Below are 18,589 nucleotides of genomic sequence, written 5' to 3' on the forward strand. Positions count from 1 at the left end.
ATCCATGTTATAGGCGAGGACAATGTAAAAAAAAGATGGCTGCAGGTCTACTTCAGGGTCCAGTCTTCAATACGGGTATCCCAGATAGTTTTTAATAAAAATTTAAATATAGAGGTATGCAATGCTTTATAATTATTGAGATTCTATGCCTCTTAAACCTATCCAGTGGTTAAGCGCTACTTTACTTTTGGGCAGGGTTGGAAAAAAAAAGTTGTTTTTTTTAAAAAACAAACAAAAAAAACCCGTTTTTATTGTTTAAACCGTTTTTTTTTGTTGTTTAAACCAGTTTTGCATTAATGTTTAAATGAAAAAGAAAACCTTGATCAATCTTGTTTTAATGCTTTCTAACATTAACAAACCAAAGTTATTAGGGTTTGATATGATTTGACATCTTTCAATAAAACCAATTTTAGACTAAACATAATTAAAACATGCAAAAGCACTTTTCAGAGAAACACACAAACACAAAAAAAGGGGTTAAGCATTAGAACTGGAAATGTCACTGGCATTAAACATTTTGAATAAACACACTAGTTTAGAGGCCTTTTCAGTTCCCAGTCTATTTCGAAGCTTCGAATGAACTAAACCGAAAGAAGAAAAAATTATTTCTACACTAGCTGAAGATGCTTGAGCAGTCAGAAGTTGTTAAATATTGGGAAATACATTGGGGTTAACTATTTTCAATTGCACTTTTTTTTGCGCTTCCACCATTCATAAGATGATACTTGTGACACCACAGTGACTAAGGACCTGATTCAGAGCCACTCGCACGGTGTATGCAAATTGCGTAGGCACTGCTATCGCACAGCAATCCATTAGCACGCCCAGTATTTCTTAGAGAGCGATCACGTAGTGTATGCAGACACCCACCAGCCTGTTTTAAGACGCCCACTTGTGCACGTCATGTCCAGGAAGTGTATGCAACCATTGATACATCGTGTAACATCGGATGCTATCTCAGCGCTTGGGGTTGACCATACCCTGCTGCAAGCACTTCAGTGTAAAAACAAGCCAGGTGACGTATACTATGATGCTGTCTTTTAATTATGCACACCTCTAAAACGACGTTGAGATGCTCAGGCACGCCTGCGATTGCACCTCCACTCCCCCGTTTTTAATGGCCAGCCCGTTACCACCTACAAACGGCTTACCTTGTCACTCACTCTGCTGGGCTGTCTATGTGCAGGGAGCGAATGCAATGTGAACTTTCGCTAAGGTATGCACATGCGCACAATGCATACACAATGCATACCATCGGCAGCAGCGAGAGTATGCATCTTAGCGTGCAGATCTTAATGAGCTCCTAAATCTTTCTTTCTAGCCCTCATCTTAATAGGACTGAAGGTTTTGAATTAAAATACAAAGGTACACATGGAGATTAAACCATCAGGTGTTTCTCTGTGTATTGCCTGTTTTATGTGTTGGTGTTTACTCTTTAAGATTGAGAATGTTAGCTGTACTTTTTTTTCTGCCCTATGCGATTGATGGGGGAGAAGTCTTAAGGTGGGTACACATTAGCTTGCCTATGTTATTACAGATTGGGGTCACTTTATTTGCTTAACAATAGTTTTACCTTTTTTAATTACAATTATGGGTGATGTGCAACCCTCGTAAAGTTTAGAGGGGTGTGGTTGCCCATTTGCCACTATGCCCTGGTGGCCAAAACCCATAATCTGTAGATGGGTCATTTAGTTTGCTATTTTGTTCAACCCTTCTTTTACAGGGAAAATTTATAAAAAAAAACCCTAAGGGGGACAAGTGGGGGTATTGCCCAAAGCAACCAATCAGATTTCAGCATTCGTTTTATAGAACATACTAGATGAATGATAGAGGATTCTGATTGGTTGCTATGGCCAACACCTCCAATTGTCCTCTTTAGGTTTGATAAATCTTCCCCATCCCTGCAGAATGTAGAGCACTATAGAGCAACTTTTAGAACGCATTATTGTTAAAAAGAATATTGAGCACAGCAAGGACAAGGCCTAGGGTCATTGCTATGGAGGAAACAATAAGCACTATGGTGCTAGGGGGCCTCTGTGGGTAGCTGCCGCTGCTGCTTCTCTCACTCTGGAGGCGGCTGGCAAATGGCAACAGAAAAAAAAACATACACAGAGAAAGATGACTTAATTCCCGCAATAACAACACAGAACGAGGCTTGGAACGCACGGCCTTGGACGTGCTGACGTCATGACGCTCACCAGTCGGCCAGAGCGACGAACGGGAGGGAGTGATCACAGTGTGCCCAATAAGGTGCCTGGACGAATGGCGAGGAGGGTCTAGGTAAGTGACAGCTGCGGTAGCTAATCACAGCTCGGGAAGTTGAAGCTCTGGTCCAATTGCGGTGGCGGAGGGGGCGTTTCCGCGGCGAGTGATGTTGTGGTGTTGCTGCCAGGAGGCGGAGCGGGCTGTGGTGCAGTCAGGCAGGCAGGGGAGAGCGGAGCTGGGAGTTACCGGGACACCGGCGGTGAGAGGATGACAGGGTAGTTTGGGGCAATGGGGCGCCGGGGCTGCTAGAGACGTCATGTGGGTGCTCCGGGGCTGCCAGGCTGTGTGCGAAGTGCTGTGAGCGGCCGGGGCCTCAGGCTTATGGGGCTGTGTGTCTGTGGGAAGCTTGGGGATGCTGGGTCTCGGGGCAGGAGTTATCCCCCCTGGTGCGCTGTATTACTGATTATCACTGTCCTTCCCATGCATGCTCAGCTGTCTGACTATATTATTATATTTATGTATGAAGGGATATTGCAGTATTTTCCCTGATGCAGGTCACACACGGCTGGGCTGCATTCTCGGTTAGATAAGTATTATATTGCCTTAAGCTTGTTACATAGTTCAGCCATTATGGGGGGAATTCAATTCAAAGGGATGTGCTGCGACGGCCGCCTGTACGTATATCGGCCACTTGCAGTAGTGCAGACATTGCAAGTTTTCCCTTGAACCCATAGGGTTAAGATTCAATTAGCTTTGGGTCTAAAGGTGGCTACACACAAGGGCGACATATGCGCCAACCCAGGGATATGCAGACTGAGTGGCAGATTGGTAGATCAATACACACCAATATGCCGCTCGATGTGTCTGTGCTGACATAACTGGACACCCAGTTAAAGATGTCAGTCGCCAGCAGTCCCTGCAAGAAGTGTACTGGCGGGTCGCCCGTACACGCAGCCAGAAGTGCCGAATTATCTGCAAGATATATCTCCATCGGCTGTGCTGCGGGACAGATGCGATGTCTGTGAACAACGTCGCATATCGATATCGTCTACTCACTCGCCAATGCACTACAGATATATCGCCCATTCAATGGAACAAGTGATTTATCTGTCAGTGTGTATATGGCTGCAGCTCCTGGGTTTAACGCACAGATCTATCAAGTACTAATCTCCACTCGTGGTAAGCCTGTGGCTAACTTTGCGTTGACGCATAGCTTCCGGGTTAAGTTCCCTGAGCTATGGAATTACCCCCGCGTAGTAAGCTCCAGGGAGTGCACTAAACGCAAACTTCTCCTTGCAGCTCCTAAAGCTGCAAGGAAAAATCTGGGTTAAATGCACCCTCAGGGCTTACCACGTGGGGTAGCGGGCAGTGATTGAAAACTTATGAAGCCAGCAGGTTTGATGTGTCATTCCAGAGCGGTACATCGTATCCATTGATTTGAATTGAATTTCCCCCTAAGGGCTTTGAGGGAAAACTTGTGATGTTGGCAGGACGTGAAGTTGGGAATTGAATTCCCCTCTGTATTGGGAGAGCCTAGCCCAGACCGCAGGTGACGCAGCTACCTGCATAGTAACATTTCTTGGTGATTTTGTTGAATTATTTTCCTGGCCCTTACAGCACCCAGCATGTTAACCTTAGGCCTATTTCTCTTCCATAACTTGTTTGCATTGTCTCTGCATCGTCCTTTATCAGCATCTTTTAGGCCGTCCTGCCAAATATCCTAGGTCAGGGGTCTAATTCTGTAACATTGCTTAGCTCTCATTTTTCTTTCTGTCCGCAGGGCTTTTGTCTCTTACTCTGTACGCTGACTGTGCCCAGGATTCATCACCTTGCTGGCTGTTGTCACACACAGAGCTGGTGAAAGGTATGATCGCACAATCACACGCCACCAGGCACATCAGCAAAACCATTCAACGTAACACTGTGTTAACAGTTACATATTGTTAACGGAGGTGGATGGCACCTTTTCTTTTTCTGTCTGTTGATTTTTTTTATTTAATTTTTTTCAAATTAAAGATGCAATGTGATAACACAGGAAAATGTACGGAAAGAGATGACTTACAAATACACAATTTATATTTGGCATACTAATCCTGCTTGTGCATTGTATTTGTTTTGTTTTTATGGCTACCTCTTGTATGGCATCGTGACACCTTTGTGGCACTTAACAAACAAAGGATTATCATAATTAATTACTTATTTGAAATAGGACTGAAATCGTGAGCGCAAATTGTCATTTATTTGATATGAGGTCTGCTGCAGTTTAAATTCATATATATTTTTATCTAACTTTTTGGTTAGATTATATATGTGACTGTAGTTGTGGCAGTTGACAACATTATGCATTGTACCTTGTAATACATAAGCTGGTTACGCACTGAGACGACTGGAAATTGTGCTGATGTTCAGGGACACCAAGGCGATTTGTCCTTACGAAACGGCAAATCGGCCCGACACCGCTCCAGTGTGTACCCAGCTCTACTGTCATTCAGTTTGTAGCATGTCAGTCTTGTGGATCATTCTTACAGATCTGTTTTAATGGCATTCTTTGAAGTAAGGTTATCTGTTACTGCAATTGCCCTCTATTAGATATACAGTATTTGAACATCTACTCAAGTTATTAAATTGTGTAATTTAATTTACCAAAAACAAAATACCCAATTTGTCACTGATAAAACTGTCCATAAGGTACAAGCTAAGTTAGCGGCATTGCTCCTGCAGTTGTACACCTCACAAAAAAAAGCAGTGTCATAGGATTGTGAGGATTAATGCCACATAATATTGTACTTAATGGATATATAAATATTAAACCCTATGTAGCATTTTTTAATTGCTGTTGTTAATTCTATGCTAATGAGCTGCATCATTCCTGATGTCTTTATGTGCTTATGTATACCTTAAATGTTAGAATTTACTAGTATTCCTGATTCATGTAGCCTAAATATTGTCTCAAAGATTTAGTTTAGCCTTGCAGTAACTGTGATACATAGAAAGTTACTATGTTATCAATAGGAAGCATTTTGTGCCAGTCGGTAATAATAAAATTCTCTGAACAATTTTTACGCTACCTCCCCGGACTTGCGGATTCTTGCCCATCCACGAGTCAGGGACGACGTTTGGCCGTGAGGGGGATAGTTGCGCTGCCTTTGGCAGAGTTTCCACACTGTCACAACGGCAGCCCGATCCCTTCCCGGCTTATTGAAAGTTCCCTTTAATGTTAGATTTATTAGTTAACATGATTACCTCGGTGCATAATCTTTCAGATTTGTAATTTTGTGTGTAATCCCTTTTACATGCAGATATGGAAAAAGCACTTAATGTTTCCCCCTAGCTAAGGTACAGATGCTAACCCATTGCTTCTTCTCTTTGTGCTCAGACAATACCTGCGCGTGATTCTGCACCGTTTTGCACACCATTTTTCTTTCCCATGCAGACGAATGAGGGAGAAACACTTGAAGAAAGCTGTCCCAAGGTAAGCTCACCCCGTGGTATTCCTGCAAATTGCACTTATTAAAGTTGGGGGGTAGTCTTGTGGCATTCAGCCTTCCAAATATGCTAAAATGCTAATTCCAATCTATAAGCACAAAATATGTTTGGATAAGTAAGAGATGTTTAGTAGAGAAATCGAAAAATGTTAATCCTTCTAGCCACATTTCTGGAATAAGGCAGGATTGGGATTTATGTATTCCTCACCATAAACAATAAATGTATGCGTAAACGTCATACCGATGAAGAAATATCTCTTTTTCCATGTTTTATAAATGCAACAAAAAGCATATAAATGTTATATTTTAGGTTGTACCGTTGTTGCAGAACAAATTATCTAATTTTACAGCCGCATACAGTGCTTTTACCTTTTTTTTTATGTGTAATATACATTAATGCAAACATACAAAAAGATCAGTTGCATAAACATCGGGCATCTGAGTGTAACCCTCAGGTTACTCAGGATGACCGTGAAATTCGCGCAGTTGGGGCCGGCGAAGCTGCATCGGAAGACACAGACACTGTTTGCGTCACGCCCAGAAAACATGGCCGTTTTTTAGTACGCTGACTATCGCAGTCCCTTCCCCACCCTTAAACAGCCTTAGCATGTCAATTATGTTGCGGCTTAGGGGGCACGACTAGCGATCTCGCAGACACTGATCGGCACATGCACAGTACAGATCTTGCGCCAATCACTCACCATTGGAGATGTACGCAAAAAGGGATTTGTGTGCCTGAAATTTGGCACCGATCTAATCATGTAATTTAGTCTACATACACTTGGCACTTTTCAAATTCAAGATTTCTCTGACAATTTGTCCAATTCCTTTGTATTATTTAGAGAAGTTTTCACTTCTAGGTGCTAAAAATGAGCACTGATCTTTAGGCCAATTGGTTAAGCATTTGGCAGACTCTTAATTAAGGCATTATGTATTTTACGTATTCCTAAAATGCATTAAATAACTCAAAATGATGAGGCTTATTCTCTATGGCAGTGTGTTATGGTTGCACTTGTAGCTTAAAGTTCCCTTGAAGTCACATCACTTATTGTAGAGATCAGGTCCTCTTTTGTGAAGTGCAATGCTGTTCGTAGAATGAGGTGAAGTCAAAGCTGCGCTCCCACCCCATGGATAAACTGGGACGGAGATAGATACAGTGGTTTTTTCTACATGCAGTGACACCCGATGCAGGGAGGGCTGCAGTGCGCGCGGCTCCGCCAAAAAGGGGACGTGGACTTGCGGGAAGGGGATGTGGCCTCGTGGCCGAACTTCCGTTCTCATTACTTGGACCCCCCGGTCTCATTACTTGGGGGTGCTGGAGGTGCGGACTGCCAGGTGTGCAGTGTCTGTTCCCTCACTGTGACAGGAACCGATTGCTGCACTTAATGCTACAGTGCAGCACCCAGCTCCTGTCACTGAGGGGGGGTCGGCACCTTGGTGTCACCCGTCGGCGGGTGACACCCGGATGTGGTCCGCTATCCCCTGCACCTCCCTGTGACGCCACTGGATAGATTGACAGCTAATGATATACTTGGCATCCCTTCATTCACCCCCCTCCAGTGCTTCCCACTGTTGTAGAGTGCTGACATGGAGGAGAGAGACTGTGACTTGCATAATAGCCAGGCTGTTTATCATGCTAGCTGGGCCAGCTAGCATGCAAATGACCTAACCCATTGAGACTGTCCCAAGAGAGGGATATTTTTTTTCTGTCTTGCTATAGGCAGTGGTCCTATCAGAGAAGAGACCAATCCTCTTTAAGTGAGGTTTCTGTTTAGAATATGATACAAGCTGATATGACAAGGTAGCTGAAATAATTCCAAGCTTTACAGTTTTTGGACCACTAGGTTAATATCTGGATGACATTATATTGCTTTTGTAAGGAAATATTCGCTTATGGCGGTGGCACTGTGAAGAAACTACACTATCTTAAGAAAATTGATGCTCCTTTTATATTTGTAGGTGCCCCTACAAATAGACATTGAATGTAAATGTGCCCTGTGTATGGCTGCATATCTTTTTCTGATGCTTTATAATGCATCTTTGTGCACAATACTTACAAATACATATAGTATTAGAATAAGCTAAATGTAGACTGTTGTGTAAAAACTGTTACGTAAACACAGTCAAAAGAAGATTTCCCAGCTGAATCCATAGGGGTAATGTAATGCTACTAAAATACACGTAAAAGCAGTTGGTTGAAATATTCAGCACATAAAAAAAAACTTAGTTTTAGCCATGATTGCAACACTATTGATATAATCTATATTTAATCAAAGTAAATAAACCTTCCTGATTTAGGGCCTGATTCAGACCCACTCGCGAGCGGCTGTCCGCTCGCAAGTGGGTCGATGTTATGGACTGAGCATGCGCACGACGGAGGGAGCTCCGTCGTGCGCATGCGCCAGATGCGACGAGCGAAGGAAAGTCCTTCGCTCGTTGTGTCCGATCAAAGGGGGCGTGCTGTCAATGTTGATTGACAGCACGCCCCCTTTGGTGGGCGTGCCGGGGGCGTGCCTCCCGTCAGAAGCCGGCCCACTGACATCACTAGTGATGTCAGTGGGAGTGATTTTGGCTCTGATAGAGCCAAAATCACTCCGGAGCTTGCGGTTGAAAACCTCAACCGCAGGCTCCGGCTCGCAAATTCGATGGTCGCGATGGTCTCGACCATCGCGACCATCACAATGCACGCTCGTATAGCCTGTGGGTGGTGACCCACAGCTATACGAGCGTCCAGGAGGACGCTCCATGAAAATGGAGCCCGGCCCTCATTCAGAGCGTGCGCTCTGCTCAGAGCGTACGGCTCTGAATGAGGGCCTTAGTGTGTAAAGCAGCAGGTAAGGTAGTGAACATGTTCGTTCATTACTTTAAACACTTATGGTGGGTACACACTATACAGATATATCTGCAGATCGAGTGATGTGCAAATATATCTGCAGATGATGGTTGTTCGTACACACTGAACAACTATCGTCTGTGTATGCACGCAGGTCCCGGCGACCAGGGTGCGTGTCCCGCCCCCCTCCTCGCGGCTGCCGCTGTCTGTGTACAGGCGGTCGTACACACCTGCCGATGGACAAATATGTCTGCAGACATATGTGTCCATCGGCTGTGCAGCACAGCCGATGCGATATGTCGGTGAACGCCGACGTTCACTGACATATCGCGGGTTCACACTGCCCGACATGCAGCAGACACATTGGTCAATCAATTAATCGGCCAATGTATCTGTCAGTGTGTACCCAGCTTTAGGGGTCTATTTACTAAGCAGTGTTAGGGGACAGTGAAAAGTGATAAGGTGCCAGCCAATCAGCTCCCAACTGTCATTTTTCAAACACAGCCTGTGAGATGACAGTTGGGAGCTGATTGGCTGGTACCTTATCACTTTTCACTCTGTCTCCTAACATTGCTTAGTAAATAGACCCCTTAACTTGCTAATATTTTTAAAGTACCGCTCAGAAATTGTCTGGATTTTTTTACCTTATTTGGTGCAGTGCATTTTAAGGGGTATATTTACTAAAGTGCGGGTTTATAGAAGTGGAGATGTTGCCCATAGCAACCAATCGGATTCTAGCTATTATCTTCTAGAAGGGGCTAGATAAATAAGTAGAATGTGATTGGTTGTTATGGGCAACACCTTCACTTCTATAAACCTGCACTTTAATAAATATACCATCAATTATTTATTAAATATTCAACTTGGCTGTGCCAGTAATTATCCTACCTGTTTGCACAGACTACAATCCTCAAAAAACATGATCTGTAGAAGGGTCCTCACGCCCCTTATACAGATCATGTTTTTTGAGGATTGTAGTCTGTGGAAACAGGTAGGATAATTACTGGCACAGCCAAGTTGAATAAGTCACTTGTGCATGATTAAAAAAAATCCTGGAAACCCGAGCAAAGGTGGACATTTCTTTGCTATTGTAACTTTAATCCCATGTTTGTCGATTGCCTGACACTACAGTATATTTAAAAAACCAAAAACATTCTTTATAGTGTCCCAGCATGCCTATGTGAACAAGCAAACGGAGATGTGGTCTATGAGCTGTAAATACAAACAAAGGTTTACACTTCTTAAGTAGTCTCGGCTACAATGTTTGTGTCGGTAATGTCATCACCCACTAACGTGCAATACAGATTATTATTATTATTTTTATGACTTGTTAGTGAAGATTGCTACTTTTTCTGTTTTTAGGAAATTGCAGTTTATTCAGTGCTCGTGTGACTAGCGGGAACAGTCTAAATAATATATAGCTACTTTTGTCGTCATTCCCTAATCAAACCTGCACCGTACCATTGCATCAGATTGTTGACATAAGGATTCAGGGATAGACGAAATTGCAGAGACGCACACAAGCGGCTATGCAATTCAAATGCAGAATGAGGTGCCTGTAGGAAATGGACACCTTCTCGCTGCATCTGCGATCCCAGAGCTTGTGACCAAAGTCGCAACCTGGGATCACCATCACTACCATCTCGACCGATGGTCACGATGGTTGCTCCTTTGGCCAGCATGGCCGGGTCCTGGCAGATGTGAGGCCAGGAAATCTGCGTCCACATACCATCGGAGATGTGTGCTAACCATCGAGTTAGCGTACATCTCTGAATCCGACCCATGGTCTATCTGCCAGAATGGTGAACTTGTGAATGTCGACAATGTGATTTAACATTCACTTTGAATGTAAGCCTAAAGGGGCCTATCCATTACCCAACATTGTTCACAAACTCGGGTAATGGATAGCTGGTAAGGACCAGCGATGCGCGTGCACGCTGGGACCTTGCCGTCCCCGACTACCTACCGAACATGCGCGTCAACCTGACGACGCTCGTCAGGTTCGGCATGTTCTGAGATAGGAGGTCGGGCTCCTTCACTGAGTGACGTTCAGTGCGGACACCGCACCTCGGCAACCTGAAAGTCTGAACGCTAGACTAATGGATAGGCACCTTAACTACAATTTAAAGCTAACCTAACCCTAAAATCATTCTGGCAGTGTCTACATTCTTACTGCTTACCATTTAAGTATTTAATGTATTTAAGTATTTACCACAAATGGTAAGAACTAGTAGAGGATGGAAATGGCTTTGTGTGGATGAATCAGGAACGTGCTAAAAGATCACAAGTTTTTTTTTTTTCTCTGCAGATGAGAATCCTATTGTGTCTGGTATACTGTCGTTTTATTTAAAGAAAAATTCTAGTTTGTTGTTCCATGGTTTTCCACCACTTTCTCATGTGACCATTTGCACACAGGTCTTCGATTCAATATGCACTTAGGGCCTGATTCAGACCCACTCGCGAGCGGCTGTCCGCTCGCAAGTGGGTCGATGTTATGGACTGAGCATGCGCACGACGGAGGGAGCTCCGTCGTGCGCATGCGCCAGACGCGACAAGCGAAGGAAAGTCCTTCGCTCGTTGTGTCCGATCAAAGGGGGCGTGCTGTCAATGTTGATTGACAGCACGCCCCCTTTGGTGGGCGTGCCGGGGGCGTGCCTCCCTGACGGGGGCGTTCCCACGGGAACGCCTCCCGTCAGAAGCCGGCCCACTGACATCACTAGTGATGTCAGTGGGAGTGATTTTGGCTCTGATAGAGCCAAAATCACTCCGGAGCTTGCGGTTGAAAACCTCAACCGCAGGCTCCGGCTCGCAAATTCGATGGTCGCGATGGTCTCGACCATCACAATGCACGCTCGTATAGCCTGTGGGTGGTGACCCACAGCTATACGAGCGTCCAGGAGGACGCTCCATGAAAATGGAGCCCGGCCCTCATTCAGAGCGTGCGCTCTGCTCAGAGCGTACGGCTCTGAATGAGGGCCTTAGTATTTAGTGTGCACAAATGCACAGAGCAGTGTGTGTGTGCAATTTTTGTGTTGTGATCACTTTGCTGTAGCTTGTCATAGATGTAGTTAGTTAAACTTTGAAAGGGTTAACCTCTTTGATTTCTTTGACGGAAAAATTCAATTAGGAATCCCAGAACCACGAACAGCATGCATTGTGGGTTAAATCCTCTCTGCAGAACATGTGACTCTTTGTATATTATAATTAGCAGCCTCCCTGGGAGCATCGGGCATTTCCCATCCCTGGAAGATTGGAGGGCGCTCAAGCGTGTAATCTTGTTTGGCTGACATGATATTTTTGAGTTACTTAAACATGTTCCTCACAAGCTTAACCCGTGTAATGTCAGAATCGATGTGTAGCCTTGTAGAGTATTGGAGTAAGCCAGACTTGGTTCATGGGGATGGCCTCTTATTTAATTAATGGAAAAGAAAAATGAGGCCGCAGTCCCTCTCTGCTCTGTTTCGCCCCCATCTATTCTATGCATGCACTAAGTTTTTACCACTATTTTCTTAACAAACTGTAATGCTTTAGTTTTTCTAATGCATCATACCAGTGACACTGACGCAGATCTCATTACCCATTTCTGACTACCCCCTACTGCTGCTGTACTGTACCCTGTTTACATGGCATTTTTCTGCAGATATACTTTGTTAGGTAACTGATGTTTCTATTAATATTGTATTTTGCATTCCCTTAAAGAGCGACTAAAGCTGCCATTTGACATTTATATAGATCAAAGGACGTGTGTTGGGGTGCTTAATGTACATGAAATTACAGGAGTGTTTATACTTGATTCTGTCCATCATGTTCTTTCCTTCCTCTGCAACCGGTTCCTGCATTGGGAGGGAGGCGCTTCTCTACCTAAACAAGCAGTCACTTTGCTTTACTGAAAGGCATTGTGAGGATTGGTTTATTCATATATGGGCAGGGCCAGTGCGGTCTCTTTGAACGGTATCTGTTAACATCGGGAGATTGTGTTGTAGCTACATGTATGAAGCTAGAAGAGAGGTGCAGTGGAATATCAGACTATTACTGAAGGAATTTAGGGGGCAATTCAGCTTTTGGGCAAGGGTTGTATGCGTCGATGCATCGTTGCTCATATTTCCTCTCGCCCCTTAAAGGTTACCAGGAAAATGAGTAAAGTTGCCCATGTAACATTTTAATTACCTTTATTGTTTCTCGTTCTACTCTTATTATTTTTTAGCCTCATTGTATATTCTCTTATAATAGTCTTGCATATTTTATCCTTTTTAGTTGTACATTTGGCCATGATTGGAAACTTTACTGTGTATTGTTACATATAAAGGTTAGTCTTTAGCTACTACGTACACATGAATTACAACTGTCATTGTCCTGAGCAGAGCAGCTGTACTTATCTGTTTTTACTCACCATTGGTACATGAGTCCCTTGGTTTTTAAGTTTTTCCATAGTTTATATAAATTAATAATGTTACAATGGGACCGATGTGGCATGGGGATATATCTGAAATACTCCATGAGGTTCATGATGTTTTGGTTTGCTAAAAAGTTATAGCATGAATCTGCTTCAATATAGCTGAAATTACTTGTGCATGCTGTTTGTTTGTGGTTCCCGATCAGCCAGATCTGTGAGCAGAGGGCCTGATTCAGAGCCGCTCGTAAGCTCCGAGCGATGTTCGCACAACTGCACATGCGTATGGGTCGTAATGCGCATGCGCCAACCAGTCAGTGCGGTCGGAAATCGCTCGCTCGCAAAATAACGAGTGCCTGCTAATTTGAGTGACAGGATGAGGCGTTTGTGGGTGGTAACAGGGAAAGGTGCTTGAAAACGGGGAGTGGTGATCCGAACGCAGGCGTGCCAAACGGTCAAAACGGGCGTTTTAAGGGTGTACATAATTAACAAAGCAGCGTCATCGGCCACGTCACTTGGTTGTCTCTTAGCCTGAACTGTTCGCATGATTGCTTTAGGAAAATCCTACCACAAGCACTGCGAGCAGTTCAGACTCCTTTCGATGTACTCGATTAATCTAATAAATAGCGGAGATGACGTATGATGCGAGCGGCCAGGGGGCGTCTTTACAAAATAGCGAGCGCATGTTTCGTTCGCTCGCTCGCTCAGACATAGAGGCGTCAACAGACCGCAAAGAGCGAGCGCTCAATTTAAATATCCGGCCCCTTTTTCTCAACGAGCGAGCGCAAATAGCGTCCGGCTCTGAATCAGGCCCAGAGTTCAGGTCCTGTTCAGAATAGTGTAAATGAGATTGTTCTATTTAGTGCATATTAAAGTTAATGGATGGCATTTAGACCCATGCATGTATAATTTAAAAAAAATAGACTCTGTTTATAAGAAATGTGCTTTAAAAAATATAAATATTAAATTAACTATGCCTGTAATAAGTGTTAGATATGCAATACAAGGGAAGGGAAACCGGTTGCTTCTGGTTTTGAAAGGAGGCGATTTTCCTGTAGACAGATGTTGAAGAAATGGAGCCCAAATCAGTAACTGATGTTGTCAAGCTAGTAATAGGAAATTATATCATCCCCCAACCACAAGATATATAAAGAAAATATATATTTTATTTACAGTGGTGGCCAAAATCGCGGACACTTTTTGAAATTTGAATGTTTTTCAACTTCGAATGCTTATAAAAACTGTTACACTTCACGCAGCGCAATGATTCATCTATCAAATGAAAGGAAATTTAATGCTGAATTCAACACAATAAACAGAGGTCAAATATTTGCATTACAAGGGAAGTTATGCAGTGAAATCAACACTTAGGGTGAAAATCCCTACTTATGATGTTACTGTCCTATCAGTATTTCGTTGGGTATCCTTTATTTTTCAAGACAGCAGCACAGCGATGTGTCATTGAGCCAACCAATGTTTGGAGCTCTTCCTTCTTTTTTATATGGTGCCATGAGACAATTATAGCCTCAATTAATTGTCTTTTATTGGATGGACGCCTCAGATGTACCAGTTTTTTCAAACAGAACCACAAATGTTCTATGGGGTTCAGGTCTGGGCTGTTTCCTGGCCATTCAGCACCTGTATGTCATTCTCCGTGAACCCCTTTTTGCATGTCCGTGCAGTGTGGCAGGGAGCTGAATCCTGCTGGAAAAAAAATGGGGCATTATCTGGAAAAAGATCCCTGATAGAAGGTAGACGTTTTGGTTGTAGGATGGTGTCAATGTACTTTCTGCTGTTCAGTGTGCCATCTATGCCATAAAGGCGGCCTACAGCATCTGCTGTCATACATGCCCAAATCATAACACTTGTAGGATTCTTTGTTGTCGCTTGAATAAAATCTGGATGTACCTCTTCCCCGATGCGATGTCTCACACATTTTCTCCCATCACTACCAAATATCGATATCTTAGTTTCGTCACTCCATATCACTTGTTTCCACTGACCTTCTGTCCATGCAATGTGTTCTTATGCCCACTGTATTCGTTTCTGCTCCTGCTTTTTATTCAGCAATGGCTTTTTTCGGGGAATCCTACCTTTTAGGCCAACCTCAGTTAGTCTTCTCCGCTCCGTTCTTGAACTGACAAAAACACTAGTTGCACTCGGTTTACTGCGAATGGTCGCAGATGACATCTCTCTGTCCCTGACGCAAATTAGTTTTATTCTCCTATCATCAACAGCTCTTGTGCACTTTTTCCGGCCTTTTCCTTCTTTGTTTTGTATAGATTGTGTTTCCTGATAGCGTAAACAAAACTTTCGTACTCCTGATGTTGTAACATTCCCACCAATTTCTCTAGCAATTGCTGCATACGAAAGACCATTTTCACTTAACACCACAATCCTGGATCACATCGCTGTGCTGCGGTCTTGAAAAATAAAGGATACCCAACGAAATAGTGATAGGACAGTAACCTCATAAGTACACAGGGATTTTCACCCTAAGTGTTGTTTTCATGGCATAACTTCCCTTGTAATACAAATATTTGACCTTTGTTTATTGTGTTGAATTCAGCATTAAATTTCATTTCATTTGATATAAAAACGGTTTCACTTCACGCAGTGCAATGATTCATATAAGCATTCGAAGTTGATAAACATTCAAATTTCAAAATGTGTCTGCAATTTTGGCCACCAGTGTATATAATGTGCTCAGTTGATCCATAATTAATAGAAAAGCTTGACTGGTAGCCAAAAAACAGAATAGGTAAGTAATAAAAAAAAATTTTCTATTTATTTTAGTGAAAATTTAATTTATATCTGTGTGTGCACTCTGGTCTTGGACAATGGCCACTTGAATTCGATGCAAGTACATTTTTAATGCACCGGTGCAAACATTTCCTAAATGTTTTATTACACTGTTTGATTATTTAGTTACACAAATTGTTTGAAATTAATCTGTCATCATTGGGGAATGCAGCGTAACATCTCATTTGGTTCATACAGTGGGTGTGTGTACATTTTATCCCTGTATTAATTACAACCAACATAGTTCTAAGAAGCATTTTTTCCCCTAAGATTTTTTTCCAGGTTTATGTACAAACACAGTGATGGGATTCTGGGATCCCACAAATGACCCGGTTGAAACCAACTACAGAAATAAGAAATGAGTCACACATTTGGAAACCTTGCGAATGACTGAACAGAGATGATGATGATGATCAAAAAGGATGATAGATGAACATAGTATAGAGAGGTTGGCAAAATAGAAAGTAGGCATTGAGAACTTTGTTTGAAGATGCCATATTGGATATTGCTGTAAGCTAAGCGTGGGGCTCATCTAGGCAAGGTTTATTGGGATGCAAGGTTCCCCAAATAAACTAGAGCAGATAACTAGGAGGGGGAAGAGGAGACATGGGTTAGACATGTAGGGAGGAGCTTGGTCCCCCCTTGGTGAGGGTGCAACCTGAAAACCAGTGGAGAAAGGTGAGCAGCTGGGGGACCAATCATAGCAGTCTATATATTTTATCATAATACCGCTTTGTAATCTCCATGACCTTAAAGGTCAGCCAATGGTCACTGGTAACTATACTGCACAGGCAAGGATCTCTCTCCATCTAACATTCCTTGATTGAAGGAGTGTCTGTAGATTATCAGTGCACTGTTAGTAAGACTTTTCCCCTGTTTATTAGATGTAAAAGGAAATTTCTTTTTTCTTTTAATATGGTAGACTATATAAGTAAAAAAAAACTAGCTGTGTTCAGGGACGCCTTTTACCCTTAAAAACACTTTGTATTAGGTTATGGAATGGTGACCATTATCAGTGAACTTTAGGGTAGGTTAACATTAGATGCAGAAAGCTGCCTCTGGATTGATTGAATCTCCAGCACTAGCAGAAAACCTTCCCTTTTAAAATAAGGGAATTGCATTCGTGAGCCAATAAGAACATATCCCGTTTGATGCAAATGGCTACCAACATCTTGACTATACATGTAGTAGGAAAACAAAGTTTTTCATGGTAAATTATACCAGACAGCTTTCAAGGTTGCAATATGCTGCTTTTCCCAGAGTGGTTAGATAAAGATTGTGTTTGTATGACGACCAGGGATCAGTTGGATAGTTCTGCCGAGATGCATTCAATGTTTTCATCATCATTCATGACACTTGTTGCGGCTGCTTTGGTAACACAGTTTGCGGATTAACATTTCACTGGGAAAAGTTTTTCAAGTATGGGTAAAAGTGCCTGGGATCATGTCAACTAATGAGCGTAATGCTGATATGGTTAATAATGTTTGGTATGTTAGGGGATGGGATGAAGTTTTTGAGGAGGAGTGTAAAGCTTGGAGTTGGATTAGTTTGGGGCCAGTAGAGGCTTAGGGGGTCTATGTACTAAGCCTTGGATGGAGATAAAGTACCAGTCAATCAGCTCCTAACTGGCATGTCACAGACTGTGTTTGAAAAATGACAGTTAGGAGCTGGTTGGCTGGTAGTTTATCTCCATTCACTTTATCTCCATCCATGGCTTAGTAAATTGACCCCTTTGTTAGCCCCAGATTCTGGGTTGTGTTGACATCAATACAGTGTTCTCCCCAGAAAATATTTCCAGCCGGTTGGTATCAAGAAGTATCCAGGTGGGGGCCTTCGCAATAATAAAATGTTTTAAACCCTGACCTTATAATGATTTAAACTTGAAATAACATTTTTATATATTAATTCTCCTCTTATTAGAGGCCCAGTTGTCTGATTATGAAAAGCTGCAAAGTCTGTAGGATCTGGTTCTTTCTATACAGCTCCCAGATACTGTCCTCACTTGCAGGCTCCCAAAGTGCTGGGTGGTGCACCTGCAAAAAACAGTCTGGGGAGAACACTACCCTCTCTAACCATTCCAGCCCGACAGGTCTCTGGCTGCTCCCACACTGGCTCTCCGTTTATAGATTTCCCCTTGATGCATTGCCCCGTGTAGTTTCCCCTTTATACCTTGCCCCCTGTAGTTTTCTGCTTTATGCATTGCCTCCTGTAGTTTTGTTTTGCCCTTATGCAGTGCCCCCAGACTGGCCCCTTATGCAGTGCCCCCAGACTGGCCCCTTATGCAGTGCCCCCAGACTGGCCCCTTATGCAGTGCCCCCAGACTGGCCCCAGCCCCAGCCAAGAACTTACCTTAATATGCCGCTGCCTTGCAATGACTGGATTTAACTAGATCCAGCAGGCGCGCAGGGCAGGCTCCTTACGTCGCGGGTGACGTCATGACGTCACCCGCACAGTGCATCACTGGGAACGCTAGTCTCTGAAGTGATCGGAGGCTTCTTTAGCCTCCAGGCGCTTCAGAAGCCAGCGTTCCACAGCAGGAGGCGGAGCGCGGAGGCGGAGGGTGACCGGGAATGCGGCGGGGGAAAGTGCCGGGCGGTAGGCTGTTTCTGCGGGGGGCGATGCGCCCACAGAAAACGGTCTGGGGAGGACACTATCAATATATAAGCAAAGCCAGTGGGTACATTTCTTAGAACCTCTATACTTCCACATAACCAAGGTTAGACATTATTTTAAAGAAAAGATGCCCTATGTATTTCAATAGCTAGGACTTGAAAAACGTTTAAAAATCATGGAAGAATATTAATCTTCAGGATATTGCACCTGCCAAAAATAAAGAATGTGGGCATATACCTTCTCTGTACATTAGTGAATTTG

The 18,589-nt window shown here is 43.3% G+C and overlaps 1 protein-coding gene across 2 annotated transcripts in view; it reads left to right on the plus strand.

Moving 5' to 3' along the window:
• Window positions 1–2,374: 2,374 nt before the first annotated feature.
• TNRC6B (trinucleotide repeat containing adaptor 6B) overlaps window positions 2,375–18,589 on the plus strand; it is a 124,854-nt gene continuing 108,639 nt past the window's right edge. For both annotated transcript variants that reach the window (XM_088456907.1, XM_088456909.1), the window contains exons 1-3: window positions 2,375–2,464; window positions 3,986–4,069; window positions 5,582–5,677. In XM_088456907.1, coding sequence (XP_088313033.1) covers window positions 5,643–5,677 — 35 coding nt within the window. In that variant the 5' untranslated portion in view covers window positions 2,375–2,464; window positions 3,986–4,069; window positions 5,582–5,642. The remainder of the gene's footprint in view (window positions 2,465–3,985; window positions 4,070–5,581; window positions 5,678–18,589) is intronic.

This window comes from Taudactylus pleione, unplaced genomic scaffold (assembly GCF_031769625.1).
Source record: "Taudactylus pleione unplaced genomic scaffold, aTauple2 ptg000726l, whole genome shotgun sequence".
NCBI classification, from domain to species: Eukaryota; Metazoa; Chordata; class Amphibia; order Anura; family Myobatrachidae; genus Taudactylus; species Taudactylus pleione.